The 25446-nt window shown below is 54.9% G+C and overlaps 1 protein-coding gene across 27 annotated transcripts in view; it reads left to right on the top strand.

Annotated features, from left to right (window-relative positions):
• The window catches only part of DYSF (dysferlin), a 189747-nt gene extending 174203 nt beyond the window's left edge, over positions 1-15544 (top strand). For all 27 annotated transcript variants that reach the window (XM_002709783.6, XM_002709780.6, XM_002709778.6 and 24 more), the window contains 5 exons: positions 989-1088; positions 8790-8968; positions 10540-10649; positions 11837-11984; positions 15295-15544. In XM_002709783.6, coding sequence (XP_002709829.2) covers positions 989-1088; positions 8790-8968; positions 10540-10649; positions 11837-11984; positions 15295-15333 — 576 coding nt within the window. In that variant the 3' untranslated portion in view covers positions 15334-15544. The remainder of the gene's footprint in view (positions 1-988; positions 1089-8789; positions 8969-10539; positions 10650-11836; positions 11985-15294) is intronic.
• The last annotated feature ends 9902 nt before the right edge of the window (positions 15545-25446 follow it).

Here is a 25446-nt window from a genome sequence, read left to right as displayed (position 1 = left end):
CCCCCATTCCTCACAGAGCCTTCCTCCCAAGGCCCCTGCTGTGACCTGGCCCCCACTCCCTGCTCAGGTCAAGCAGGGGAGACAATAGAGAACCTCTGTGGGAAAGCTCGAGATGATCCTGTGGGTTGAGTGTGGCTGTACCCAGGACAGGCTCAGGCCCACACCTGAGGCTCCCTGAGGCCTCTTGGGAAGAAACCCAAGCAGACCCTGTCCCCAGGCAGAGCTGGGGTGAGGGGCTGGGGCTGGCAAGGGAGGGCCCCCTTCTCCTTCCCATGGGGGACTGGGAACTTCCTTAGCCTTGACTTTGCCTAGGCAACCTCCTGGACGTGAGTGTAGGGTGGGATGGGGGTAGGAAGGGGGACCTGGATTCTTGGTTCCAGTGCCAGCTCCTACAGCTGGAGGAGCCTTCTACTGATATCCAGGGTAGGAGGGACCTTCAGTTTCTCAGCAAGCCCACCCTGACCCCAAGATCACATGTGCAGAACAGGGTTTAGGGTTGAGAGCAGGACCCTGGAGCCCGACTTACTGGGTTAGAATCCCAGCTGGCCACTTGGGTCAGACAAGTTACTGGCTTTGGTTTTCTCAGCTGTAAAGACTGTCTCCTTCATAGGTTGTTGGGAGGTGAGATGAGGCCATCACAGAGGGGGGCTGATGCACACAAAGGGTGAGGTTCAGCAGCATCAGCGTGCGCTGTCCTATGTCTGGCAGATTCCTCCAGGCCTCTGTTTCATCCTCTGTGAGACGGGCACGATAACCTGGACTTACAGGATTGGGAGGACTGAGGAGCCCTCTTGTGTGAAGTGGGCCTGTCTGGCACCTTTCAGACCCCGTATATGGCCTTCTGGGGTCTGCCTTCCCAAGTGGTCCCACCTGGACCTGCCTCTGGCAAGGCCCTCAGGGACACCCCACCCCACTGCTGGTGGAAGGGAACCCTGCCTCGCTCTGACCTTGCTCGGCTGCTTCCTTCTCTGCTCTCCCTCTGGGTCAGGACGCCTTCTGGAGCCTGGATAAGACCGAGAGCAAAATCCCAGCGCGAGTGGTCTTCCAGATCTGGGACAACGACAAGTTCTCCTTTGATGACTTCCTGGGTAAGCCTCGTCTCTGGTCAGCCCCATGCTTCACGTCGGGGGCCGTCCTGTGTGTGTGTGTGTGGAGGGAGCACTCTGGCACCCATGGGAAGCTGGCAGGGGAAGCAGTCCTACTCTCTGCCCTCAGGGAGCCTGGGGCCACTGGGTCCCCAGCACTGAGTGAGGTCTGTGACTGAGAGCGGCTGCAGGTGGGCTTTCCACGGAGGTGGCAGTGAACATGGGGCTGTGTTGGATGGCAGCTCAGATGGTAAGGAAGAGAAGGGAGTGCAGGCTGAAGCTGGTGCAAGTGTGTTGGGGCTGTTGCCCTCACCCTGTCAGTGAGCCAGGGGTGGCGAGGTGGGGGGCAAGTCACTCTCCATCTCTATGTGCAAGGGACAGACTCAATGAGCAACTGTGGGCTCCAACTCCAGCCCCCAAGACAGGGTTCTGGTGGGAAGGGCTGTGCTGAGGTCGAGCCGGGGAGCTGGAGGCACTGAGCTGGAGGGTGGGTGGAGACAATGCCCCTGCAGGGTGGAATGTGGAGAGGAGGAGGAAGACGTGGCGGGAAAGCCAGTGGGCTGAGCCATGAGATGAATGAGTCTGAGCCTGGTCATGGCTGTAAAGGCTAACCCTGGAAGATGCAGCCTGTCCGCACAGTGGGGTATGCCTCAGCCGTAAAGGGAAGCGAACTGATCCATCCTGCAGCACAGAGGAACCTGGACAACGTGCCAAGCCCGGGAAGGCAGACAGTGAGTGTCTCCGTGTATGTGAAACGGCCACAAGAGACAAACCCACAGGGGCAGAGAGGACGCTCATGGTGGCCAGCACTGGGAGGGCGGAATGGCCAGTGACCGCTGATGGGTGTGGGGTTTCTTTCTGGGGTAATGAGAGTGCTCTGGAATTAGGTGGTAGTGACAGTTGCAAACCTCCAAATATATTAAAAGCCACTGGTTGGTATACTTTAAAAGAGTTAAAGTGGTGGATTTTTAATTGAAGTAAATTTACTTCAATTAATACAAAAAAGGAAAGCCATGACAAAGGCAGCTGGGAGGTCAGGAGCCCCTGCTGCTAGTTCTGTTCTGCTCCTTGGGGACAGGGTGGCCCTGGACAGAGCACTGAACACCTCCTTGGGTGGCCCCTGACTGCAGGGAGGTGAGTTGGTCTTGGCTGAGCCCTAGGCCCTGCAGTGGATTTTCTTTAAGATTAGTTATTTGAAAGGCAGACTGATGGTGGGTGGGTGGGTAGTATCTTCTGTCTGCTGGTCCATTTCCCAAATGCTGCAATCCAATGGCTGAGGCTAGCTGAAGCCAGGAGCCAGGAACCCCATCCAGGCCTGCCACGGGGGCTGGTTTTGGCTGCTTTCCCCAGGTGAAGTTCTGATGAGCAGCCTATAGCAGGGGGAGGGCTGCCTGGCCATCTGCTGCTCTTCCTGTCCCCAAGCCCCGCACCCCTGGCCATTTGTACACAGAGCCCCAAGAGCTGCTTACTTAATCTCCATATAATTCCTGCAGAAAAATTAGGAAACACAAATGAACAGTACCTCTTCCCTTGCTTAGTCTCATTTTGGCTTATATTATTATATCACATACTGTTTCAGATATGCAAATGTATGTCATATGTGAATTTCATATACACAGGTGCTCCTTGACTTACAATGGGATCATAGCCTGATAAACCTATCGTTAAGTGCAAAATGCATTTAACTAGCATACTGAGCATTTTACCTTAGCCTGGCCTCCCTTACACTGCTCAGAACACCTACAGTAGTCTACAGTTGGGCACAATCACCCAGCACAAAGCCTAGTGTGTGTATATAATGTATTAAAGAGTTCATGCAATTTATTGAATACCCTCATCCAGAAGACTCTGGCCACACGGTACACAGCAGAGCTTTGTGTGTGTGCTTTTGTGGTTGTGTGCCTGACTGGGAGCTGAGGGTCACTGCTGCTGCCTAGCACTGCGAGAGTTTTGTGCCTTGTATTGCTAGCCCAGAAATACAGCAGTATTCAAAGTTTGCAGTATAGTCCTGACTGAATGCTGGTCACTCTCACACCATTATAAAGTCGAAAAATCATTGTTAACCCTCCTAAGTTGGGGACCATCTGTATGCACGAGGAGACCTCAACAAGTTCATCGAGACATGGAATTAGTTAAAATATAAAAATAAAAACTACAGACGTTGTTTCTGAATGTGAGCTCCTTCAAGGTCAGGACCCTTTTGTAAGTGGTGACGGCAGCCATGTAGGCCATCCCTAAGGACTGCCGGTCCTGGGACGCTAACATGCCGGTGCGGTCTTCCTTATGTCGTCAACGGAAGAAAGGTGGGTGCCCTCTAAGGAGTTTTTAAGACCAGAGGATGAAAAGAAGTGACATGGAGCCCAATCAGGACTGTAAGGGGGGTGCCCACTCAGTGACTTCCCATTTAAATCCCCACAAAATTGCCCTTGCCTGGTGAGTGGGGTGAGCAGGAGCTCATCTGCGAAGCTTTCCCAGGTGTTTCTTCCAATCCTGCGGCTAACTTCTTCGGAACACTCTCCCCACAAGCGGATGCTGTCGCTGGAGCCCCAGGGAGTCAGCGAGCAAAATGCCTCGAACGGCCGGAAACACCGGAGCTGTGACCTCCGCTCCGGACTGCCCTGCTCTTGCCGTGACCTCTTGGGTGCCACTGCTTTGAGTGTGCTTTGCCCACAGCTGTCCTGGGAAAGCCGCGTGGGATCTCGGTACAGTCCTTCCAAGACCTGCTTCAAGTTCTTGATCCCACTTGCGGAGAACTTCCACGGGCGACTCTGCTGTTGTCCAGGTGTCACTCGGCTGTGGCCCCCTGAGCAGAACGTTGCCTCGGCTGTGATTTTCCCGTCCAGTCGGACGTCTGTGTGGTTGGCCGTCGTTCCTTGCTGTGAACTGTGGGTCCTCCACGAGGGCGCCCAGAAGATTCATTTTTTTCCTCATAAGTTGACGTGGATGGGCCGCTGCTGCAGGCTGCATCCTCCACCCTCCACGTGGTCTGATCCTTTCTTAACATGAGCTGTGCACTTGCAAGCTGCTGATTTCTCTGGGGCACTGTCCTCAGAGTTCTCGGGAAGCACCGACGACTTCGCTGTTCGTCACCCGAGCTTTTTACGCTCAGTGCAGTGTCGCTTCTTCAGCTGTAGCAGAATTCATGTTGCTCTCACAGGGGCTCTGCAAACTCACTACTAACCCTTCTTAGTGCCTCAAATTGGATCTGAGCCAGATGAGTTCCAAGTTAGTATGAGTTTATTTTGTTGCAGCAAGTTGTGAAATCCATGCGTGTTTTCCTAATGCACATTTCCCGTGAACTTTTTGAGATCACCTCATAAATACACGTGTGACATCTGTGTGTGTGTGTGTGTGTACACCCATGTACGTGTATCAAATTACTTCAGAAAGTTTGTGGTAGAATTGAAAGACAAGTTTATTTTAGTTCAAAAGATAAATTCTTACAGTTTTTCCCAAATACATGTTTTGCATGAACTTTTTGAAGACTCCTGGTATACTTGCATGTCAAAATTTAATAAGCTTGTCTTTTAATCCCCCTTATGAATGAATTAATATTGCAGATACCATTTTATGTCTTGATCCTTGGGAAACTTAATGTTTCCAGAACATTCTTGCTGGTCCCCAGGTGTCTGTGTTTGTATCTGTGCTGTCGCACTTGGTGCCTGTCTGATGGTGTGTGGTTTGTTGAAGTTGTCCCCTCTAGTAGGGATCTGGCCATCTTCAGGCTTTCTAGTGTGAGTGACAGCCCAGGCATGCATCTTAGGGGCCTTTGAGAGTCTGTTTCCCTAACTCTAAGAAACAATTTGTTGGCAACTTTGTGCAGCTCAGTGCTTTTGGGAATATTTTATTTGGTTGCCATCTAGAGAAGTTTTTCCTTATTTGCACTTCCACCTGTGTCCTTTTTTGCAGGATGCCATTTTCCGTAAACTTCTGCTATGACTGTTACATTTAAAAAAAATTTTCCAATATAATAGTTTTATTTGCATTTTAAATTGTAAGGGAGAATTTTAAAAATGTTTGTTGTCCATATTATTGGTGGTATTTTCTTTTTCATAGTTTTGGGCTGTTCATTTTTTTTTGTTTCCAGAGGATTTTAATATATTAAGGAATTATTTCAAGTTTCTTATTTAAAAATTTTTCTTGTTAATATTTTCATAGTCTTTTTGCTTACAGACTTGAAATCTTTTTTAATGTTATCTGTCAATCTTTCCCTTATCGGGTGAGGCTTTAGAAAACGAATTTTAAAAACAAAGGGGCAGTCAAATGGTAGAGTTAGAAACGTGCCAGGGGATTCCAATTCAGTCCCATCAAGGTGGCATGGCATGTACCAATGCCATCTCACTAGTCCAAGTGATCAATTTCAGTTTACAATTGATCATAATGATGGGTCTAAGAGTCAAATAGATCACATAAACAAGAATACTGATATAATTAAGAAGGAGAGAATGATCTGACATGGGAAGCAGGATACACAGCAGACTCATAGAATGGCAGATGTCCTAAACAGCACTCTGGCCTCAGAATTAGCCCTTAAGGCATTCGGACCTGGCTGAAGAGCCCATGAGAGTATTTTAGGCATGGAAAGCCAAGACACTCTGGCAAAAACAAACAAACAAACAAAAAAACAAAAAACCTAAATGAAAGATCTCTGCGAGTGAGATCCCAGTAGAAAGAATGGGCCATCAAAGAAGGAGGTACTTTTCTCTGAAGGGAGGAGAGAACTTCCACTTTGACTATGACCTTGTCTAAATAAGATCGGAGCTGGCGAACTCAAAATGCTTCCATAGCCTTGGCAACTCATGACAAGAGCCTAGGGTGATTACTGACGTCATAAACAAGAGTGTCAATTTGTTGAGTCAACAACAGGAGTCACTGGGCACTTACTCCCCATGTAGGATCTCTGTCCTTAATGTGCTGTACATTGTGATTTAATGCTATAACTAATACTCAAACAGTATTTTACACTTTGTGTTTCTGTGTGGGTGCAAACTGTTGAAATCTTTACTTAATATATACTAAATTGATCTTCTGTATATAAAGAGAATTGAAAATGAATCTTGATGCGAATGGAATGGGAGAGGGAGCCGGAGATGGGAGAGTTGCGGGTGGGAGGGAAGTTATGGGGGGGAAAAGCCATTGTAATCCATAAACTGTACTTTGGAAATTTATATTCATTAAATAAAAGTTAAAAAAAAAACACAAAGGGGGCAGGCTTTGGCCTAGTGGTTAAGGTGCTGTTTGAGATGCCCACGTTACCAGAGTACAGGGATTGGATACCTGGCTCCACTCCTGATTCCAGTTCCCTGCTACTGCAGACTCTGAGGCAGCCGTGATGGCTCAGCTAGCTGGGCCTGCCACCCACCTGGGAGACCTGGACTGAGTTTCTGGCTCCTGGCTTTCTGTTGCTGGCATTGGAGGGGGTAGACCAGTAGATGGAATGCATTCTTTCTCAAATTTTACAAATTAACAGAAAAAACAGTGTGCAAAGTAATCAGGCTCATCTTTTGTTCCTAAAACTAAAACTTAAAAACAAATAGTACCTTTTAACTCCATGAGCTCTCTCTTCTCTACCATCATACTGTAGTTTATAATTACATATTTTATGTCTTTCGAATATTTTTTAATTTTAAAGGTAATAGTTAAGTGCCTATAATCTTATTATCCCGAGGTAATCCTATGTTTCCTTACAGTCTTTGGTGTAGATAATGTTGGGATGTGTGTGTGTGTATGGGGGTTCAATATTCTGATATTAATATTCCATTAGGCGGCCGGTGCCGCGGCTCACTAGACTAATCCTCTGCCTTGCGGCGCCGGCACACCGGGTTCTAGTCCTGGTGGGGGTGCCGGATTCTGTCCTGGTTGCCCCTCTTCCAGGCCAGCTCTCTGCTGTGGCCAGGGAGTGCAGTGGAGGATGGTCCAAGTGCTTGGGCCCTGCACCCGCATGGGAGACCAGGAGAAGCACCTGGCTCCTGGCTTCAGATCAGCGCAGTGCGCCGGCTGTGGCGGCCATTGAAGGATGAACCAATGGCAAAAAGGAAGACCTTTCTCTCTGTCTCTGTCTCTCATGTCCACTCTGCCTATCAAAAAAAAAATATTCCATTAGGACTGTATTTTAAAGTGGAAATGAGCACTCATCTGCATTGAGGGGTAGAGAGCTGTGTGGACGGGGGACTGGGCAGAGGAATGCTGATCTGGAGCTGGATGAGTAGGTAGATGGGTAGACAGGGGGGTAGGTACGGCACTCAACAAGTGGTAGCTATGGAGGGCTATAGCTAGTGAGGGTAGGTACGGCACTCAACAAGTGGTAGCTATGGAGGGCTATAGCTAGTATGGATGGAAGGACAGATGGAAAAGTGAACGAGTGGAAAGGAAAACTGGAAAACTAGATCTGGTGTTTAGCTGTGTAAGCACCCCATGCTGAATTGTCTAATCTCTGGCATGGCATTCAAGAACTTCTTTCATTTGGCTTCAGGAAACAGTTTCTTGACTCTGTGATTAGAGCAGGTGAAAGCACAAGAAATTACCTTTTTATTTTTAGGTCAAAGAGAGTTGAATATGAACATTTTCATGGGATTCAGCCTAATTGATGGAGCTACACAGGAAGATGGTGGATAAAATAGATGAGTAGATGAACCAGTACGGAAACATGGCTAGCTGGGTAGCCAGGATGGAAAGGGGTGATGGATGCTCACAGTAAGATACCGCTTCCCACCTACTGGGGGCACTAACAGCAGCAGCAGCAGTAACAGAAAAGAAGTGTTGGTGAGGATGTGGAAAACCGGAGCCCTTGTGTGATGCTGGCGTGAATATTAAGCAAAGCACCCATGGTGGAAACCAATTTGGTGATTCCCTGAAAAGTTGAACACAGAATCGCCATAAAACCCAGCAATGCTACTCCATGATGTGTGCCCAGGAGAACTGAAAGTAGGCATGCAGGCACTGGTACTTCAGTGTTCATGAAGCATTGTTCACGGTACCCAAGAGGTGGAAACTGCTGAAGTTTCTGTCAACAGGTGGATGGGTAAATACAAGCTAGCGTAGGCAGGTAGTGGAGTAGTATTCCACCACAGGGAAGGTTGGCGTGCCTACGTAAACTACAGTGTGGATGAACCTTGAAAACATGATGCTAAGCAGAATCAGCCAGACAGAAAGCACACACACGATTCCACTTAGATATCCTGAGCAGGCAAATCTGTAGAGGCAGTGAGTAGAGGCTGCTGGGGGCTGAGGGAATGGGGCGTCACTGCCTAATGGGTACAGAGTTTTCTGTCTAGGGAGCGAAAAAGTTTTGTGACTGTAATTCACTAAAAAAGCAGCATGACGGATGTGAGGCTGTATGTACTTTACTACAATAAAAAAGCTTGTAAACAATTGGTGGATGGATGGATGTAGGTAATGGTATACAATGGATTTGTCCATAGCAAGATGCATTATGGGAGAAGTAGGTAGCTTTGTTAAGGGTGACTGGGTACGAGTGGGTGGGAGCGTGAGTGAATGGGTAGGAAGCTGTGGTGTAGATGGGCAGAGAGGTTGTGCGTGTGTGTGTGTGTGTGTGTGTGTTTCGAGAGTTTGGGACTTTGACCCATGGAGAACCCTGGATAGGAGCTGAGGAGGTGACTGCTTTCTTGACCTGCCCTGTACCAGGGTAGCCTTGGCTGGCAGTGATGGAGAACCCCTCAGCCAAAGACCACCTCTGTGTCACAGGCGCCCTGCAGCTGGATCTCAACCACATGCCCAAGCCAGCTAAGACAGCTGAGAAGTGCTCCCTGGAGCAGCTGGATGAAGTCTTCCACCCAGAACGGTTTGTGTCCCTCTTTGAGCAGAAGACGGTGAAGGGCTGGTGGCCCTGTGTGGCAGATGAGGGCGAAAAGAAGATCCTGGCGGTGAGTCTACTTCCTCTTTTGGCTGAGGATGCTTCCATGGTTAGGGAGCACACGCAGGCTTCCTGGCCTGCCCCCTCTGTTTAACAAAGCAGCCCGCTTCTTCCCTCCCAGTTCCCAGCTCTCCTCTCCCTCGAGGCTCACGTCCCGGGGGGAAGCCTCTTTGAGGTGCAGTGTCACCTGTTTATCCTGGCCCTGTGGCCTCCCTGTGAGCAGGACCCTGCATGGGACTATTCTGGTTGTGTGCACCTTGCCGGAAGGCCTGCTCGGGATGCTGGAAGGCCAAGGGGAGTCACCCTTCCCCTGTGCCCAGAGCAGCCCTGATGTTTCACTTAGTAGCAGCAGGCAGCTGGCCAGCTGCTGAAGTGGCCCTTGAAATACAATACCCTTGTTATATAAAGAACTGTAGCCATTAGTGAGGCATGCTAATACTCTAAAGGAAGAATGAGCAAGGGACACACAAGATAACTCACGAATGACATACAAGTGTCCATTAAACAGGAAAGCAATTTATCCCCTCTAGTGATTAAATCAGATAATATTTTAAATGTGATGCTTGTGTCTATTTTTTTTTTTTTTTAACAATTTTATTTATTTGAGAGTCAGCATTACAGAGAGGGAGAGATTGAAAGAAAGGTCTTCTATCTGCTGGTTCACTCCACAAATGGCCACAAGGCCTGAAGCTGGGCCTATCTGAGGCCTGGAGCCAGGAGCTGCTTCTGGGTCTCCCACATGGGTGCAGGGGCCCAAGCATCTAGGCCATCCTCTACTGCTTTCCTGGGCACTAGCAGAGAGCTATATTAGAAGAGGAGCAGTGGGGACACGAACTGGCACCCATATGGGATGCCGGTGCCACAGGCTGAGGCTTAGCCTACTACACCATAGCGCTGGCCCCAATATCTGTGTCTACTAACAGTTTAAAAAGCAGAAATGCTCCCTGGTGGTGAGGATCCGGAGAGACAGAACCAACTTTTTGCTGTTGGTTTTAGTGTGTGGGGCTGCAAGTTGGTAATGTATGGGCAGAAATTTAACAGTATTTATGCCTCCAACTCTGTCATCCCACTTCTAAGACTCTCTCCGTAAGAAATGATCAGATAAAATTAGACATTTGGCTCTGGGGTGTTTGTTGCAGCATTATTTACAATGTCAAAGAGCTGGAAATAACTTACATGAACCAAAATAAGTAGTTTACTACATAAATTATGGTTAAACATCTATAGAATATTTTACAGTCATTAAAAGCCAAACTTTAATGGATGTACAATTATATAGTGAAATATATTCTGAAGTGAAAAAAGCTGTAGAATATCACACACACACACACACACACACACACACTGTGGTTTCTCCTAAACCTCCAGAGAAAAACAGCAGTGATGCACACTGGAGGTATGGTGATGTTCTTTGTACATTTCTGAGCTTTCTAAATGTTCTACGAGGAACAAAACAACTCTTCGTCTGAATAATAATAATGATGATGACAATGATGTGTATTTTGTTTGTCCTGGCTGGCTGCTCTCCAACCACTGAGCAGAGTCTCTGTGCCCCTGACCAGGGTCTCTCTGTCCCCTTAGGGCAAGCTGGAAATGACCCTGGAGATTGTAGCAGAGAGTGAGCATGAGGAGCGGCCCGCTGGCCAGGGTCGAGATGAGCCCAACATGAACCCCAAACTGGAAGACCCGAGGTTAGTGCCCAGCCCCCAACTCCTGATGCCCAAGGGTCGCAGGAAGTCACAGGCCCACCGGCCCAGAGAGAGGCCGCGCCGTGAGTGAGGGGCAGGTGACCTAGCTGCTGCCGAGGGCGCCGGGCTGACTCAGGAAGCAGGCACTCTGGGCGCCTGTCTGTGGTGAGCAGGCACGCCGGCCTCGCGCGTGTCCACATCGGGCTGCGGACCTTGCTGCCGTGCGGCGGTTTCATCTTCGTCTCACGGCTGAGCAAACCGCCCCAGCACGGTTCCACGGGGTCATTCCGTCCAAGAAAGCAGTGGAGCGGAGGCTCGCCGGCTCCACCGCAGCCCCGTCAGGTCTTTCCCCTTGCCAAGCCGCCTCCCACAGCTCTCCCGCGGGGTTAGGGCAGCTTTCGGAGGGTCTTCTCACCTTGCTTTTCCCATCTGTGAGTCAGGGAGACCAGCCCGTCTTCCCTCGGCCGCAGGCCTCTTGGACAGACACCACACGAGATGGTGGTGAGGGTTCCGGCTGTTTGCTGGGTCCCTCCCCGCTGCCTGCCTGGTCCAGGGTGGACCTGGCGTGGGCAGCTCACTTTATCGTGGTGCTCTCCAGGTGCCATGGGACTGGCAGAGCTCCCCAGGATGCTGGGAGCTGGGTAGAGAGACAAGAGAGAGCCAGGCTGTGCAGTCAGATGAACAGAGCCACAGCAGCAGACGGAATCCTGCATCTTCTCTGAGTCCTGGGGCTGACTGGGGAGGGTTCTGAGGGCCTTGGATGCAAGGAAGAGAAGATCAGCGTTCTGGGTGCTCTTCCTGCCGGCCTCCCCTGAGCACGCACCAACCACGTGCTGCTTGCTGGGCATGTGGCTCGGTTACCTGGGGCTCGCTGGGCCCACACTCACTTCGGGCAGCAGCCTCTCAAGACTGCCCAGCTCCCGCATCTGTGGTCCACGATCAAGTCCTGGTCGGGAGAGAAGTGGGTGGGGCGGAGAGGATGGCCAGGAACTGGACCTCAGAGCCAGGAGCTGGAGGCCCACAGGATGTGGGGGGAGAGGGACTGCAGGTGTGAAGGGCTGAGTTTAGGAGCAAGGCTGGGGTCTACGGGGGCCGGGGTGTTGGCTGGGATGTCACCAGCTGAGAGCAGGGTTTGGAGAGAGCACTCCAGGGAGAGGACGCCTTGCTGAGCTCTGGGACCCACCTTCCAGGCGCCCGGACACCTCCTTCCTGTGGTTCACCTCCCCGTACAAGACGATGAAATTCATCCTGTGGCGGCGCTTCCGGTGTGCCATCATCCTCTTCATCATCCTCTTCATCCTCCTGCTGTTCTTGGGCATCTTCGTCTATGCCTTCCCGGTGAGCGGCCTGATGGGGGAGGCACACACGCCGTGTTGGAGAAGCTTCGGGTCTAACGGGGGTGTCCATCTGTGTGAGAGCTCCCCCGTGTCCTGGCAGGGGTGGGACTCCTGGCCTGATAAAGGAGACACTGTCCCCACCCAGGGAGTCCCCAGTCAGGTGGGGGAGGCCCAGTCCTACCTGTCGGGAGCTCTTAGCCCAGTGGGGGTAAATTGAGTTCATGTGCTTGGTGGGGAGACATGGCTGTCAATCAGGAGATTTGGAGAAGATGAGGCCCCTTGGGCTGGTGGGCGGGAGAACCTGCCAGAATGGGTATGGATCCGGGTCAAGTGGGGAAGAGAGGGTGAGGTGTGGGTGGCAGGGTGGAGAAAGCCCTCAGGCTTGAGGCTAAATCCTGGGAGAGGAGGCACTAGGGCCAGGAGGGGTCCTGCCCGCTGCTGTCTGGTGGGCATGGGGAAGGGGGCTGGCCCAGGAGCCCTCACTTAGCATGAAGCACGCTTGCGGCGCCCTTCTAAGAAGCCAGCTGGCACCTGGCAAAAAGCTCACCGGCGTGACCTAGAGACAGCGGCTGTGCCCCCAGCTCCGCAGCGCCCCGCCCAGGGGGAGGCTCCAGGGCTGTGTTCTCAGCCTGTCCTTTGCTGGCTCTCACAGCTCCTCAGGGACCCCCAAAGATGCTCCAAACCTTGAGGGATTGCAGTGTTCTCAGGCAGACACCTGATTTTTTAAAACGTTCTTAAAAACTTTTTAATGTGGAAATTCCAAACTCGTAGAAGTAGAGAGGTGTCTCTCCTCTCTTTCTCTCTCCATGGCCAGATTTTCATGGCAGAGACACAAACTTCCACAGAGAAGGGACTGGCCGGGGGTGTGCAGCAACACGCAACACGTGCATAGTTCCTAGCACAGGGCTCGCTGTGGTTCCCACTGAAGGCCTCAATACTGGGCAGCACCAGGCCAGCAGCCCAGGGCGCCGTCCCCACAGCAGGCAGGCTTCTCAGGAATCACTCCTAGGTGAGCTCCTGGCTTGTAGACCCTCCAGGAGGTGTAGAGTGATGGAGATTCTCTCTCTCTCTCTCTCTCTCTCTCTGAGAGCTGTCAGCTGGCCGGGTCTGGTGTCCACAGAGTGCAGCTCCTGGAAGGGAGAGGTTAAACCGGAAACCACCCCCTGCAGTCCCCGGCGTCATCCGCCAGGAGGAGTGGCAGAGGGGACATCTGGTGTTCATGGCCAGGCTGTGACTACCCTTTAGTAACAAAGGAGGGTCTGGAAGCAGGAGGGCCTGTGGGTGCAGCTGCAGGCCAGGCCCCCTAGGCTGGCCTTGGCTGCCCACGGCGCCACATGGGGGAGGCATTTCCTGAGACCCCGCAAGAAGAGTTAACAGTTGATTAGCAAAGCATGACGGGGGTCGAGGGTGGATCTGAGTGGTGGGTGCCTGAGGTCTGTACAATTCCAGGAGGCCTCATTAAGCAGAGGCAGGTGAGACCACAAAAGCAAGATTAGAGACAGCACGGAAGGGCACGTGCAGGTGTGGTGTCAGCGCTTTTGCTGCTGCCAGGGCCACCTGGAATCTGGGGACAGCCGGGACTTCTGCAGGCCCAGGCTGCTGAGCCTGGGGGGGCGTGGGCCCCTCTCCTGGCCTGCCTCAGTGTATCTCCTCTGACTGGGAGTGTCCTTGGCTGCCACTCAGCTGTGTCAGGGTGGTGAGGGGCTGCTGTGGGCCTAAGGGAGGAGGTGAGGAGGTCCGGACCACGGGGGAGAGCCATGGTGTGTAGTCAGATGTTCCAGCGTGGGGCCCAGGCCGGAGGGTGTTCCAGCGAATTGGGGAGCTGGTGCGGACCCTCGTATCTCCACATATGGTCAGTGGCCAGTGGCCTCAACAGGCTGGGGTGTGGGCCAGACAGGCAGAGTCCTGGGCCGGCCCTGGTTCTGCTGAGGGCCAAGCTGCCCCTGGGCACACTGAGGTTGGAGAACTGCTGTCGTGCAGGACAGGGCTCTGCACTCGGAGTCTGGAGGACTAGCTCTGCCTGTGAGACCTTGGCCCATCCCCGTTACAGCTCTGACCTCTGTGACTGTCGGGGCGGGTCCTTCCCCTTCCCTGTGACTTGTCCTGCAGAGTCTGGGTGGACCATGCCCCACGTCCTGTCTGCCCCACCCGTGGCCCCTGGAAGCCTGGGGCAGGAGACCCTGCTGCCGAGCTAGGAGAGAAAGGGAAGCTCTCCTGTCATGCAGCCCATGGTCCTTCCTGGTCAGAGCCCCTGCCCTGTCTCCCTAAGCCCGGAGTTGTCCTCTTTACAAGGCTGGCCTGGGGGCAGGGGTGGGGGCCTGGGGGAGTCTGTGTCCAGGACTGGGCTAAAGGCTGGTTTTGCCTGTAGGCCTTTACTGCAAGCCGGGCTACCTGCTTGTCTTCACCCAAATCCCTTAATCACCTGGCCAGTCCCACCCCTATGAGGGCTGTGTCCTGGTGACCCTCACCTGGCTCTCAGCTGCCCAGGGTCCCGGGAGAAGGTCAAGGCTGTCCTTCTGCCGATGACCCAATCCCCCCGCCCCTTGGAAATTCCCCGGGGAGGAGGCCATGGGGGCCAGTCTGTCTGATGGGAGCGAGCTGGGAGCGGGGCCAGTGTGGGGAGGCGGTCTGGCGGGGACCGAGGACGGCCTTTTGTTTCCAGTGCCGGCTTTCCTGGGCGGCCCTGGGGAACATGCTGTCCCAATTAGAGCCCTGTGCTGCGTGTGCTCACGGAGGACTGGGTGGGGAGGCCCTTGTCAGTCCTGCAGCAGGCAGGGTCCTGGCGCTAGCCTGAGTGGTAGATCACCCCCAAACACCTCACACCCCAACTCTCCCCCTCTCTCCCTGCTTTCTGGGCAGGAGTGCGGCGACGGATGAGCTCTGGGTTCCCATGTGGGCGAGTGAGTGAGTGAGTGAAGGTGTAGTAGGGGCAGGGTGGGGACCATAGCCCTGCTTCAGCATCTGTCAGGTGGGAAAGGCCAGGGCAGGCCTCCCCTGGACCACCACGGGAACCTGGGCTGGAGCAGGCCTTGGGCTGGTGGGAGAGAGGAGTGCCCATCATGCAGTCTGGGCCCCCAGGCAGGAGGGCTGAGGGAGTCTCTGGTGGGTGTGGGTGTGGGTTGGCTTGATTGGCGACAGCCCCAGGTGGGGTCAGGTGTTGAGCTGAGCGTCAGCGTGGGAAGGTGGGTGGTGAGGGCCAGGTGCATGCAAGTGTCTGAATGAGGAGCCGTGGCCTCCCTTCCCGGCCCCTGTCAGGCCAGCTCTGTGCCTGCCCCTCGGGGTCACCACGTGTCCTGCCTCCTTCCCTGCAGAACTACGCTGCCATGAAGCTGGTGAAGCCCTTCAGCTGAGGGCGCCCCCACCCCATCCAGCTCCTGCAGACCTCTGAGGCCGGACCGTCCTGCCAGGGTGGGCGGATGCGCGGAAGGACTGACGAGTGCTCCCAGAGCGGCAGGCGTCGAGCCCTGGGGTCACCGCCTTTCATCATCGCTGTCTCCTCCGGCCCTCCCCTCCTTTGGATCGGCTCGCACACATTTCAGTATAAAACAGACAGAACCTCGATGTGCTGTGGCTGTGTGTCTCTCCTGTGCCTGAGTTGGGGCGACTGTAGGCCTGTCCTCTGGGGACAGTGTGTCAGGGCCTGACGGGGTGTTTCCTTGACAGTAAGGTGAATTGGGGAGCGGGCGGGGCTCAGTGCGTGGCCTGCCTGGTGGCCAGGAGTGTCTGCCCTTTCCCCAGGGCTTTTCCCTTGTCCCCTCTGTCCCCTCCTCACTCGGGCGTCTCCCCTTCCTCCCCAGCTGCCCTTCTCAGGAGGCACTCGCCTCTGCCTCCAGGTTCCTTTGCCCTGTGGGGAAGGGGTCAGGCCAGAAACTCCCAGGCAGGGAGGGCTGCTGGACCCTGGCTTCGACCTTGTCCCCCACGCTCCTGGGGCCTCTTAGGATTCCTTCCCTCTGCTTTAAAGAGCTGGTCCGGACAAAGCCACCTTTTCCTCTTGTGGCCTGAGCTTAGCCTTCGCTGCTGCCTGATGTTTCCTGCAAGAATCAGGCTTGATTGACAGGGGCAGCAGGAGCACCCCTGGAGAGAGAGCCAAGAGCTTGGAAATGGTGGCTTCCCAGAGAGAGGTCTCTGCCTCTCCCCCGACCCTGGAGGGGCTAGAACGCTGCCTGCCACCTCTCCTGTTACCAAGGAGGCTTCTCTTGTTTCTTTCTGAGAGGCCCCAGAGGGAACCTCCTAGCCCCCCATAGCTCTCAACTCTGGCAGAGGTCCTGCCACACCCCACCTGATTGGCAAGACTAGGGGTGTCTGAGGCCCACCCGGAGCAGGGAGCAGCACCTTGAAAACAGCGGTTCTATTCAGGCTGGAGGTGTCCAGGAGCCCCGGGGAGCCTGATACTGACACCTAGAGCCTGAACACACAGAACACACAGCAGGGACCGGGGGGGGGGGGCGCATAGTGATCCTGGGGAGGTCCCTCTGGGACAAGCCTTCACTGAGTAGCACCTGTGTGGAGGCAGAGTGGGAAGCAGGCACTGACAGCTGGAGGGAGAGGAGGTGCCAGGAGCTGCCTAGGAGAGGGACCCCTGAGGGGGGCATCTGAGAGCAGGGAAGAGGCAGGGGAAGACCAGAGACCCTGGAGTGTGGGGGAGTCAATGGAGCCCTCTTCTGGGGGAGTGTGGGGGAGTCAATGGAGCCCTCTTCTGGGGGAGAGCAGAAAGAGTGAGCTTGGGACAGAAGGTCCCACTTCTCTCTCCAGGTGCAGGAGGGCAGGAGCAAAGGCGGGCTCGCCATGCAGCCATCAGCGGGTTAAACAATGGGGGTCACTGTGCTCTGTTTTTATCCTCCCTCTTTTTTGATTCCTCTGGGTTGCAGGTAATACCCTACTCAAACCAGTAAAGGGAATTTCATGGTTTTTTGGAAACGAAACATGTAGGAGGACTGGCTTCAGGCAGAGGCTGATCCAGCTGCTCAGCCTGGTCACTGAGGGCTTGGTGCCCTCTCTGCAGTCTACAGTGTGACTGCACTTGTGGAGCCAGGCTTGGAGCTGCTCCCTGGCCCTGTGTGGGCCACCAAGCAAAACAAGCAGGCACTGAACAGCTGCCCCAGCAACTGTGTACTGAGGGATTCACATGGAGGGTGCAGAAGTGAGTTCTGCACAACTTTGGTCTTGCATTACTTGCAGTGAGGCAAGGGAAGGGGCCCCTTATGGGAGCAGCAGAGAAGGGGCGCTGGCCGGCAGCCACGGGTGTTCCCAGCAGCAGGGAGGAGGCCGCGTGGGGGAGCAGCCAGAGAGCTCAGCTCGCTCAGGGCGTGGTCCGGGGAGAACGGGCCTGGAGGAGACAGCCCGGGCATGAGAGGGCTGGAAGGCGAGGCCCGGGTGTGGAGCAAGGAGTGTGCACTTGGTCCTGGAGGCGATGAAGGCACGCAGAAGGGCTCGGTGTGAGACTGAGCTTGACGAGCGCCACGTTGCTGGAAAACCCTTTTTATCCTGGTCCTTACCTGGGAGGACAGGGTTCCTCTCGGAGCTTATTCTCTGGATAAGTGTTGTGGCAAACTGCCTGTGATGGGATGGGCCGGGGGCTGGGCGCTTCCAGTGCTCCGGTCTGTGGTCACCAGTGGTGAAGAGTGACGGCTCAGGGTGCTGCGTGGCCACGTGCAGAGAGCTGTTCTGGAGGAACTGTTCACCAGTCCAGGAGCCAGCAGGGAAGATCTGAGAGGCAGGGGGAGGATGATTCCGTCACTCGAGAAGCATACATGTATAAATAAAATATGGTTCTACAGATGGGTGTGTGTGTGTATACATACGTGTGTGTTTCGTCTACACCGTCAGTCCCGTGTCCTCACCTCACCCTCACTCCTCCACTTCCTGTGATCAAACCAATCACAGTGAGGCCATTACCCTTGGTGGTGCTGGTGACGAGGAGGGCTGGGCCACTTTGAGGAAGGTTTTCTCCCCGTTAAAAAAGGATGCACACATCCACGTCCACATCCTCCGCCTCTTGATCTTGTGGAAGAATGTAACGGCCAGAGCTGTGGCTTCCCTCTTGGGATCAGGAAGGGACAAGCCTGGGGAAGAAGGCCGCCCACGGAGGGTGACAGAGCAGATGGGGAGGGAGAGCCAGCCCTGGCGCTGCCCTCCCTGCAGACGCGAGCCCAGGGTCCACCTCTGCTTGGATCGCGTGCTGCCTGCAGCTCCGGGCGCCCTCGCGGGTGCAGTCCGTTCCCCTCCCCTGCCAGCTGCTTTTACTGCCGTCGCCGGTGACCCGGGCTGCCATGAGCAGTCGCCACATCTGAGACGGCAGACGTTTATTATTTATTATAACAATTTTCCCACAGATGGCAGTAAAGTGTTCTAATAAAACCAGTGTGTTGAAGGAGTAGTTTTCTGATAGAAGTCAATTACCTTGAGAAAGGGGCACCTTTTTCCAATTCCCACAAGGGCACCAGCTCGCCCAGGCTGCTCAACGTGGGGATGCTTGCCCTTCACCCCCTCAGCAGGGGCGCTGCTCCCTGCTCCGCTTGCTGCCGCTCCTGGGCACCCCTGTGGCCTGCTTTTCCTTCTCCCTACAGCCTGGCCTTGGAGTCCCCCTCTGGCGGCTTGGTGTTCTGCAGGGCTCATTGCCCAGCCCTGTTCTCGTGCTGCCTACCCTGTAGGCAACCTCACCTGCTCCCCTGGCTTCGCGTGCCTTCCAGAGACTCCTGACCCTGGAATCGCATTCTGCAGCCTGGCCTCTCTCCTGTGCTGCTGGCGCATTGTCAACTGCTGACCAGCTGAGCATGACCCCTAGATGACTCAGTCCCCAAACTCCAACGTGCCTGCTCAGAGTCTCCATCCTCTACCCCACTGAAGGACCCCCGTGCTGCTGAGCCCTCCTCATCCCCTCCCCCCCGATCCAGGACACCCCCGAACCCCACAACTTCTGTGTCTGGAATCTGCGGGCCTGCAGCTTCCTGGCTTGCTCCCACCACCTCCACTTGCCATCAGACTCCCAGCAGGCCAACCCCATGGAAACCCAAGAGCCGCTGCCTTCAGCCCTCTTCCTCTCTAGCCACGCAGCAGTCTCATCCCACAGGAGGGGTCAAATACGCTGGCACAGGGCCCCCGAGCCCAGGCGGGCTCAGCTTGTGCCTTTCCCTCCACCTCTGCTGTCTTTCCTCTGGGAGCTCCCTCTGGCCTGTCCTGGGCCCTCCACCCTGCTCACTGGGTGCGGGGCCTCCTGCTGCAGAGCCCAGCACATGCCCAAGTCCCTGCACCTCCCACCCCCCTGGCAGTCTGTGCCCGCGGGGCTGGAATCGCATCTCCCAGCTTAATGAGACGTCTGCTTCTTGGAAGGGACTGTAGTGAGTGCTTTTGCAAGTTCTTTCTAAATAGCCAAGCCCTCAGAGCCATTGCAAATGGGATTGTATGTCCCGAAATCCAGTTCGTTCTCAACATTTGGGACCAATTCTGGCAGTGAGATGGAGAATAAATCTCATTTGTTAAAAAATGGTTTGGTAAAACTTGATAAGCCTCATATATCCAGAATCCCGCGTTCCTGCCTTTATTTTCACTGCTGGTGTTTTTGAGAGAGATTCTGTACACACACACACACATGCATAAATGCATACACAAACACAAATATGCACATCCACATATATGCATACATACACAAGTATACATGTGCACACACACAAATATACAAGAAAAGATGGGCATTTTCCATGAACTTTTTGAAGTACCCTCGGGTATACATATCTACACACACATCCATATGCACCTTCACATACGGACACCTACATATGAAGTACACTGATACATGTAAATATACGAAGACACTTCAAAAAGTTCGTGGAAAGGTGGCATGAAAATACACAGTTCCCATGAACTTTTTGAAGTTCCCCTGGCTGCGCACGTCTATACTAACACAAACACACATGCACAGCCCCATACAAATGGCCACATTCCATTTTCTGGTCCTTTTCTGGGGTTATGTGGGCAGCCTGGGACAAGGTGACAGGGAGGTCAGACGGACACAGAGGGAGCTCTGAGTGCAAGCCTGGCTGGTTCTGCCTGCGCCCCCTCCGCGTTTCCCATCTGTCCCCAGGGAACTCAAACCGGCCTCCGTCCTCTCTCCACGTGTTTCATAAATGTGGGATTACCGGATTTCCAGAGGAGCCAGGTGGGCATCTCCTGCCTGGGACCTGGTGACAGCCCGAGGCGTTTCCTGCTGGGGAGGGAGGCCTGAGTGAGGGCAGGGGGTTGGCCCAGCTAGGTCCTCACATGGCTGTGCGGTATGGACATGAGCTGGGGCAACTTTCCTCCCTCCTTTCCCAATCGCTTGTTCCTCCCGCTGGGGCAACACAGCTCCAGCTCCGGTTCCCTGTGGCTTGGCCCCGTGTGGGTTCCAGACCCTGTTTCTCTGCCCTTGTTTAGGGTGTGTGCGTGTGTGCATGTGTATGTAAAAAGAGAGACAACAGATGGAGACAGAAATAGATTCGTGGCAAAGGACAGAGACAAGCACAAAGACCGTGGCAGCAGGGGGCAGGAAGGAGACCAAGAGCCCCACGCCATGGCTGTGGCATTTCCTTAGCTCGTCACTCCGTCGGTGGCCACAGCTGGCTTCCTCCGGCCCTCTGCGCTGGCTCCCCTGAGAGTTCAGTTAGCAACAGAATGTGGCAGGGAGGAGAGATGACAGCCCGCGCCGGTCCCCAGATCCAGCTGGGCAGGCCTGCATCACATTTTCCTCGGAACCCGGGTGAACGGCTCTGCGGGCTTCCCCGGGCCCCTCTGCCTGTACGGCCGCCTGGTGTGTGAGGGGCAGCGGGTAGAGACTCAGTGCTTGCCCTGCCCGGTGCTCCGCCAGGCTCAGGGGTTCCCTATGGAGCCCCCAGGGAGCCCACCTGTGGCCCTGCTCAGATTGGACCTAGGTAGGAAGCTCTTCCCTTCACTGCGGGCTTCAGCAGAGATGGTCTGGGATCTTTTCAAAAGGAACCTGGCCAACAACCAAGGGTGAAACCAAAGCCCGCAATGCACTAGGGAATCACTCACACATGGCAGCTTTTGAAATAGCTGCTGGTCTAGTTTGTCTCTTTGCAATCTGTTTTTCCCTCTCCCTGTCCCCGAGCACTGCCCGGAGAACAAGGAGAAGAGGATATCCTTCAGGATAGGGAAGAGGGCCAGAAGCCCCAGGGAAAGCGCCCCGCTAGATCCCACCGGAAGCTGAAATGCGGGGTGGGCTCAGCCTGGGGTCGCTCTCGCCACAGAGACCAGCGGTGGGGCAGCAACGCTTGAAGGGCCAAAGGCTTCTTCAGTCCACAAAAGAACCCAGACCTGATCGTCTCTGGTCCCCAGAGACCTCCCCACAGCGTGGCGGCTGAGGGCATGACGCTGGGAATCAGAGGCACCGACGCCATTCCTGCCCCTCCCCCTCGCCGCACAGAAACAACGTGGTGAGGGTCTCCCCTCGCAGGGTGTGGGAAGGACCCCCTGCGACCATGCGAGGTGGGAGAGCCGTCGTGGTGATCCTGAGGAGCCCAGCCTGGCCCGGCGCTGGAGGGGAGGGTGAGTACTGAGGAGGAAGGCAGGGCGGCAGGAGGCGCTGGCTTGCCTGGGAGCCTCCTCTGACGTGGGCTGGGTCGACTCCATTTCCGCACCTGGACAGAGCCAGGCTTTCTCCCTGGGTGTGGGGAGGGAGCGGAGAGAGGCTGTGCGGCTGCCCCGACGGCCTGGCAGTGCCCACCGCCCCGCCCTGTCTCCTGCCCCGCGTCCAGGGGCTCCTTTCCTAGCCAGCAGCATGAGCTCAGCTTTCCACGTGCTGCCTTGGGGTGGGCTGGCCGAGGTGGCCCCCATGACCAGAACCCCGCTGGCTGCAGACCCGGCGCCCAGGCTCCTCTTGCAGCCGGTGACACCCGGTCACCCTCAGACACCCTGCCGCTGTCTTGGTCTTGGTCACAAGTGTGGGCATAGGCACTCCCAAGGGAGCTCCCGGGGCACACATGCTCTGTGTGTGTGTGTGCACGTGTGCGTGCTTCACGGTGTAGGCCAGAGTATTCTCTGGAAACCCAAGCAGAAAGGAGCGTGTGAATGTGGCCATCATCAGGCACAAATTAATCCCAGACATGCGAAGGGTTTTCTTTTTCATTCTTAGCCCTACTGCAAATTCAATTATGACGCTCTGCCAGCTACTGAAGTGAGGGGACAAGTCAGTACGTGGCTGGGCCTGGAAAATGGGGCAGGGCAGGGGACCCTTCTGCATCCACATTCTGTTCCCCCTCCTGCTCTCCTGGATCCAGGAAAGCGTCAAGGTCTCCTGGATCCTCTCGCCGCCCAGGCCGACCCCAGCAGCAGCAGTGTGCCAGCTGCCAGGTGGAAGCTGTGGGAATAGAGCTGGCCTCTGAGGGCTGGCCTGAGAAGTGACCCCTTGCAGCGCAGCTCATGGACTGGCACCGGCTCCCTAATGAGGCCTCCGGTGCCAGGGCTGGCACATGTGGTCACTCATCCAGGGAGACCTACCCTGATCGCGTCCAGGGAAGAGACGCTTGGCTGCTGGGCTCCTTGGCAAGATTTTGTGACCCTGTGGCTGTCTGAGGCCATGAGATACACTGGGCCTCTCCGTTGTCCTCAGCACTCACGGGCCACTTCTGATGGTGCCTTGGCTTCAGGCCGTCGCCTGCTTGTGGGGGTGCCTGTGTGAGCCACAGCCTGGTCTGCACTGCACATTGACATGCCACTCCTCTGGGCTCTGCTAATGAGGGTTTATCTCTGGGAGCTGACCCACCTTCCTCAGGCCCACAGCCTCCAGGGTCTTAGGCTGAAAGCTTGCCCTGGGTCGGGGAGCCCTCCTGGGTCAGAGAGGTCCCTGGAGAGGCCTGCCATTCTTTGGTGGCACCCTCCCCCATGGGCTGTGCTTATTTGTGCCCCAGGACCTGCAGGCACAGGGCTCAGGCTGGGGACAAGGGCTCTGCCGCTGCTCCCTAGGGGCCCAGTGGGGCTCTTATATAACCTAGGCCTGGCCGGGGACAGCTGGAGTTTCACAGTTCGGCTCATGCTGCCAGAGAATGAGAAAACTGGCCCTGAGGGAGCCTGCAGCCCAGAGGGTAGGAGGGAGAAGGGCAAGGCTGGATAGAGGGGGCACCCCATGGATTGGCTGTACAGCCCCTGGTCAGCCAGGGCCAGCACGGAGGAGCCCCCAGCCCCTGTCCTCCCCCAGGGCCACACCACATCAGCCAAGCCAAGCCACCGTCAGGCCAGGCTCACAGCCCTCACCCAGCACAGCCCGGCTGCCCACCCCATGAGGCCTCCCATCAGTGAGGGAGGGGAAGGGCCTCCAGACTTGGCTGCTTCAGAGGGGCACTGATCCCTCCAAGCAGGTCTCAGGGAGCCCTGGCCGCTGAGTGCCGCCTATGGGTCAAGTGCTGGACTGTGCCAGGACTATTGTCACCTTTAATCCTCACACATGGGAGAGAGCTATGCGGAGACTCAGGGGGTACACAGCTGGGAATGGAAAGTAAACCCCAGGTGCATGCTGTTTGCACCCTGCTTCCAGCCCAGCCACCCCACCTCCACCAGTGTCACCCCCGTAGACTTTCTCAGCCAGTACTTACTGAGCTGCCACTGTGCCCAGGCAAATGTGGGAGGGAAAGCCAGCATGGGGATGGGAGGGGGAGAATCCTGGGAGCAGAGGGAGCAAACCTGGAGAGAGCCTTCCAGGCAGAGGCATAGCAAGTGCAAATGCCCTAGAGCAGGACCGGGCTTGGCTCGCCAGCTGAGGATCACAGTGGCCGTGAGTGTGGGCCCCGCCCCGTGCAGCTCATCTGAAACCTCTGTGTGCCGGTCACGGAGGCTGAGCTCATTCCTATCCCTCTGGGTGCCCCTCGCTGGGACTGGTGTGGGCACCGTCGCCAGCCCAGACTGGGCAGGGTCCCTTGGCAGGCTTCTTTCCCTCGGCTGGCTCGATCTCGCTCTGGGAAGTGCTTCCGGAGTTCACACTCCTTGTGCCCACTCTGATCCCGCTGGGGATTCGGGCAACACGCTGTTTCCAGATGGGCAAGGGTGACTATTTATTTTATTTTTAAAAATAGCTTTTATTGGGTTTTGTCTTATTACAAAGTAATATATGTTCATTATAGAAATTTGAGAAAATAGCTAGCAAAAAGAAGAGTATAAAACAGCCACTAATCCCATTACCCAGAAAGAATTGCTGTTGGCATTAGGGTAATTCTAGAATTTTCCACGTATAAAATATATGTTAGTTTTTTTTTTTTAAATGTGATCTCACCGTACATAGTGGTTTACAACCACAGTACTGAGAACATCCATCCGTATCACTGAGCATGCCCTGCAGCGTGATCTCATGGCTGTATCATTTGAGCAGGAGTCAAGTTCATTTTTTCTTTTTTCAGTGTCTTGTCCACAGGTCTTTTCCATGGTCATTCCATGGCATGGCTTTTTGCAGCATTTAAGCCATCCTTGAGATAGGATGCCTGAGGTGTGGTCAGGGGTCTGGGTTGGGAGGGTGGGACTCTGCTTCCTGTGCTAGGGAGAGACCAAGGAGCTAGGGTTTAACGAAGCAAACTGTCCCCACAGCTGTCCACAGTGCTGCCATAGAGGAAGGACTCTGGGCTCCCATCCTGCCTCAGGCCACCTCCACCACCGCTGTCCACCGCAGGCTGGGGTGGGGTGGGAGTAACACTCCTGAGAGTCTGTTGGGGGCTCTGCAGGAGAGCGGGGGCTGGGAGAGGACCCCCACGGGAGTGCAGGTTCAGCGTGGATGAGCCACGTGTCTGAGTCTCACCAACTGTAAAAACCGTGCTTCCTCCCTGAAGCCACCTCTGATGTTTCCACCAGGGCAGGCTTGGGCCCTTACCATGCCCTGAGTGTGTCCACAGTGATGGCTTGGGCCGGTCTGAACTTGACTCTGCTCTCTGGTTCCCTCCCCATCACCTTCAAGGCCTGGGCAGCTCTGTCCTCTGCCTCGAGCCAAACACAGGCTCATCTCCTCTCTTACTGTGATGTCCGGATGCTGGGGTGTAAAATGAGGCCCGTGGGGCCGGCACCGCGGCTCACTTGGCTAATCCTCCATCTGCGGCGCTGGCACCCCGGGTTCTAGTCCTGGTTGGGGCGCCGGATTCTGTCCCGGCTGCTCCTCTTCCAGTCCAGTTCTCTGCTGTGGCCCAGGAAGGCAATGGAGGATTGCCCAAGTCCTTGGGCCCTGTACCCACATGGGAGACCGGGAGGAAGTACCTGGCTCCTGGCTTTGGATCGGCGCAGCGCACCGGCCATAGCAGCCATTTGGGGGGTGACCCAACGGAAGAAAGACCTTTCTTTCTGTCTCTCTCACTGTCTAACTCTGCCTGTCAAAAAAAAAAAAAAAAAAAAAAAAAAAAGAATGAGGCCCATGGTAGGCGCTCAAGTTTTTTTTTTTTTTTAAGATTGATTTATTTATTTGAAAGGTAGAGTTACAGAGAGGCAGAGGCAGAGGCAGAGGC

The sequence above is a fragment of the Oryctolagus cuniculus genome, chromosome 2 (assembly GCF_051225735.1).
Source record: "Oryctolagus cuniculus isolate XC-2025 breed Fujian yellow rabbit chromosome 2, ASM5122573v1, whole genome shotgun sequence".
Lineage (NCBI taxonomy): Eukaryota > Metazoa > Chordata > Mammalia > Lagomorpha > Leporidae > Oryctolagus > Oryctolagus cuniculus.
The sequence above is the reverse complement of the archived record's forward strand: the minus strand, read 5'-3'. Positions and strand labels throughout refer to the sequence as shown.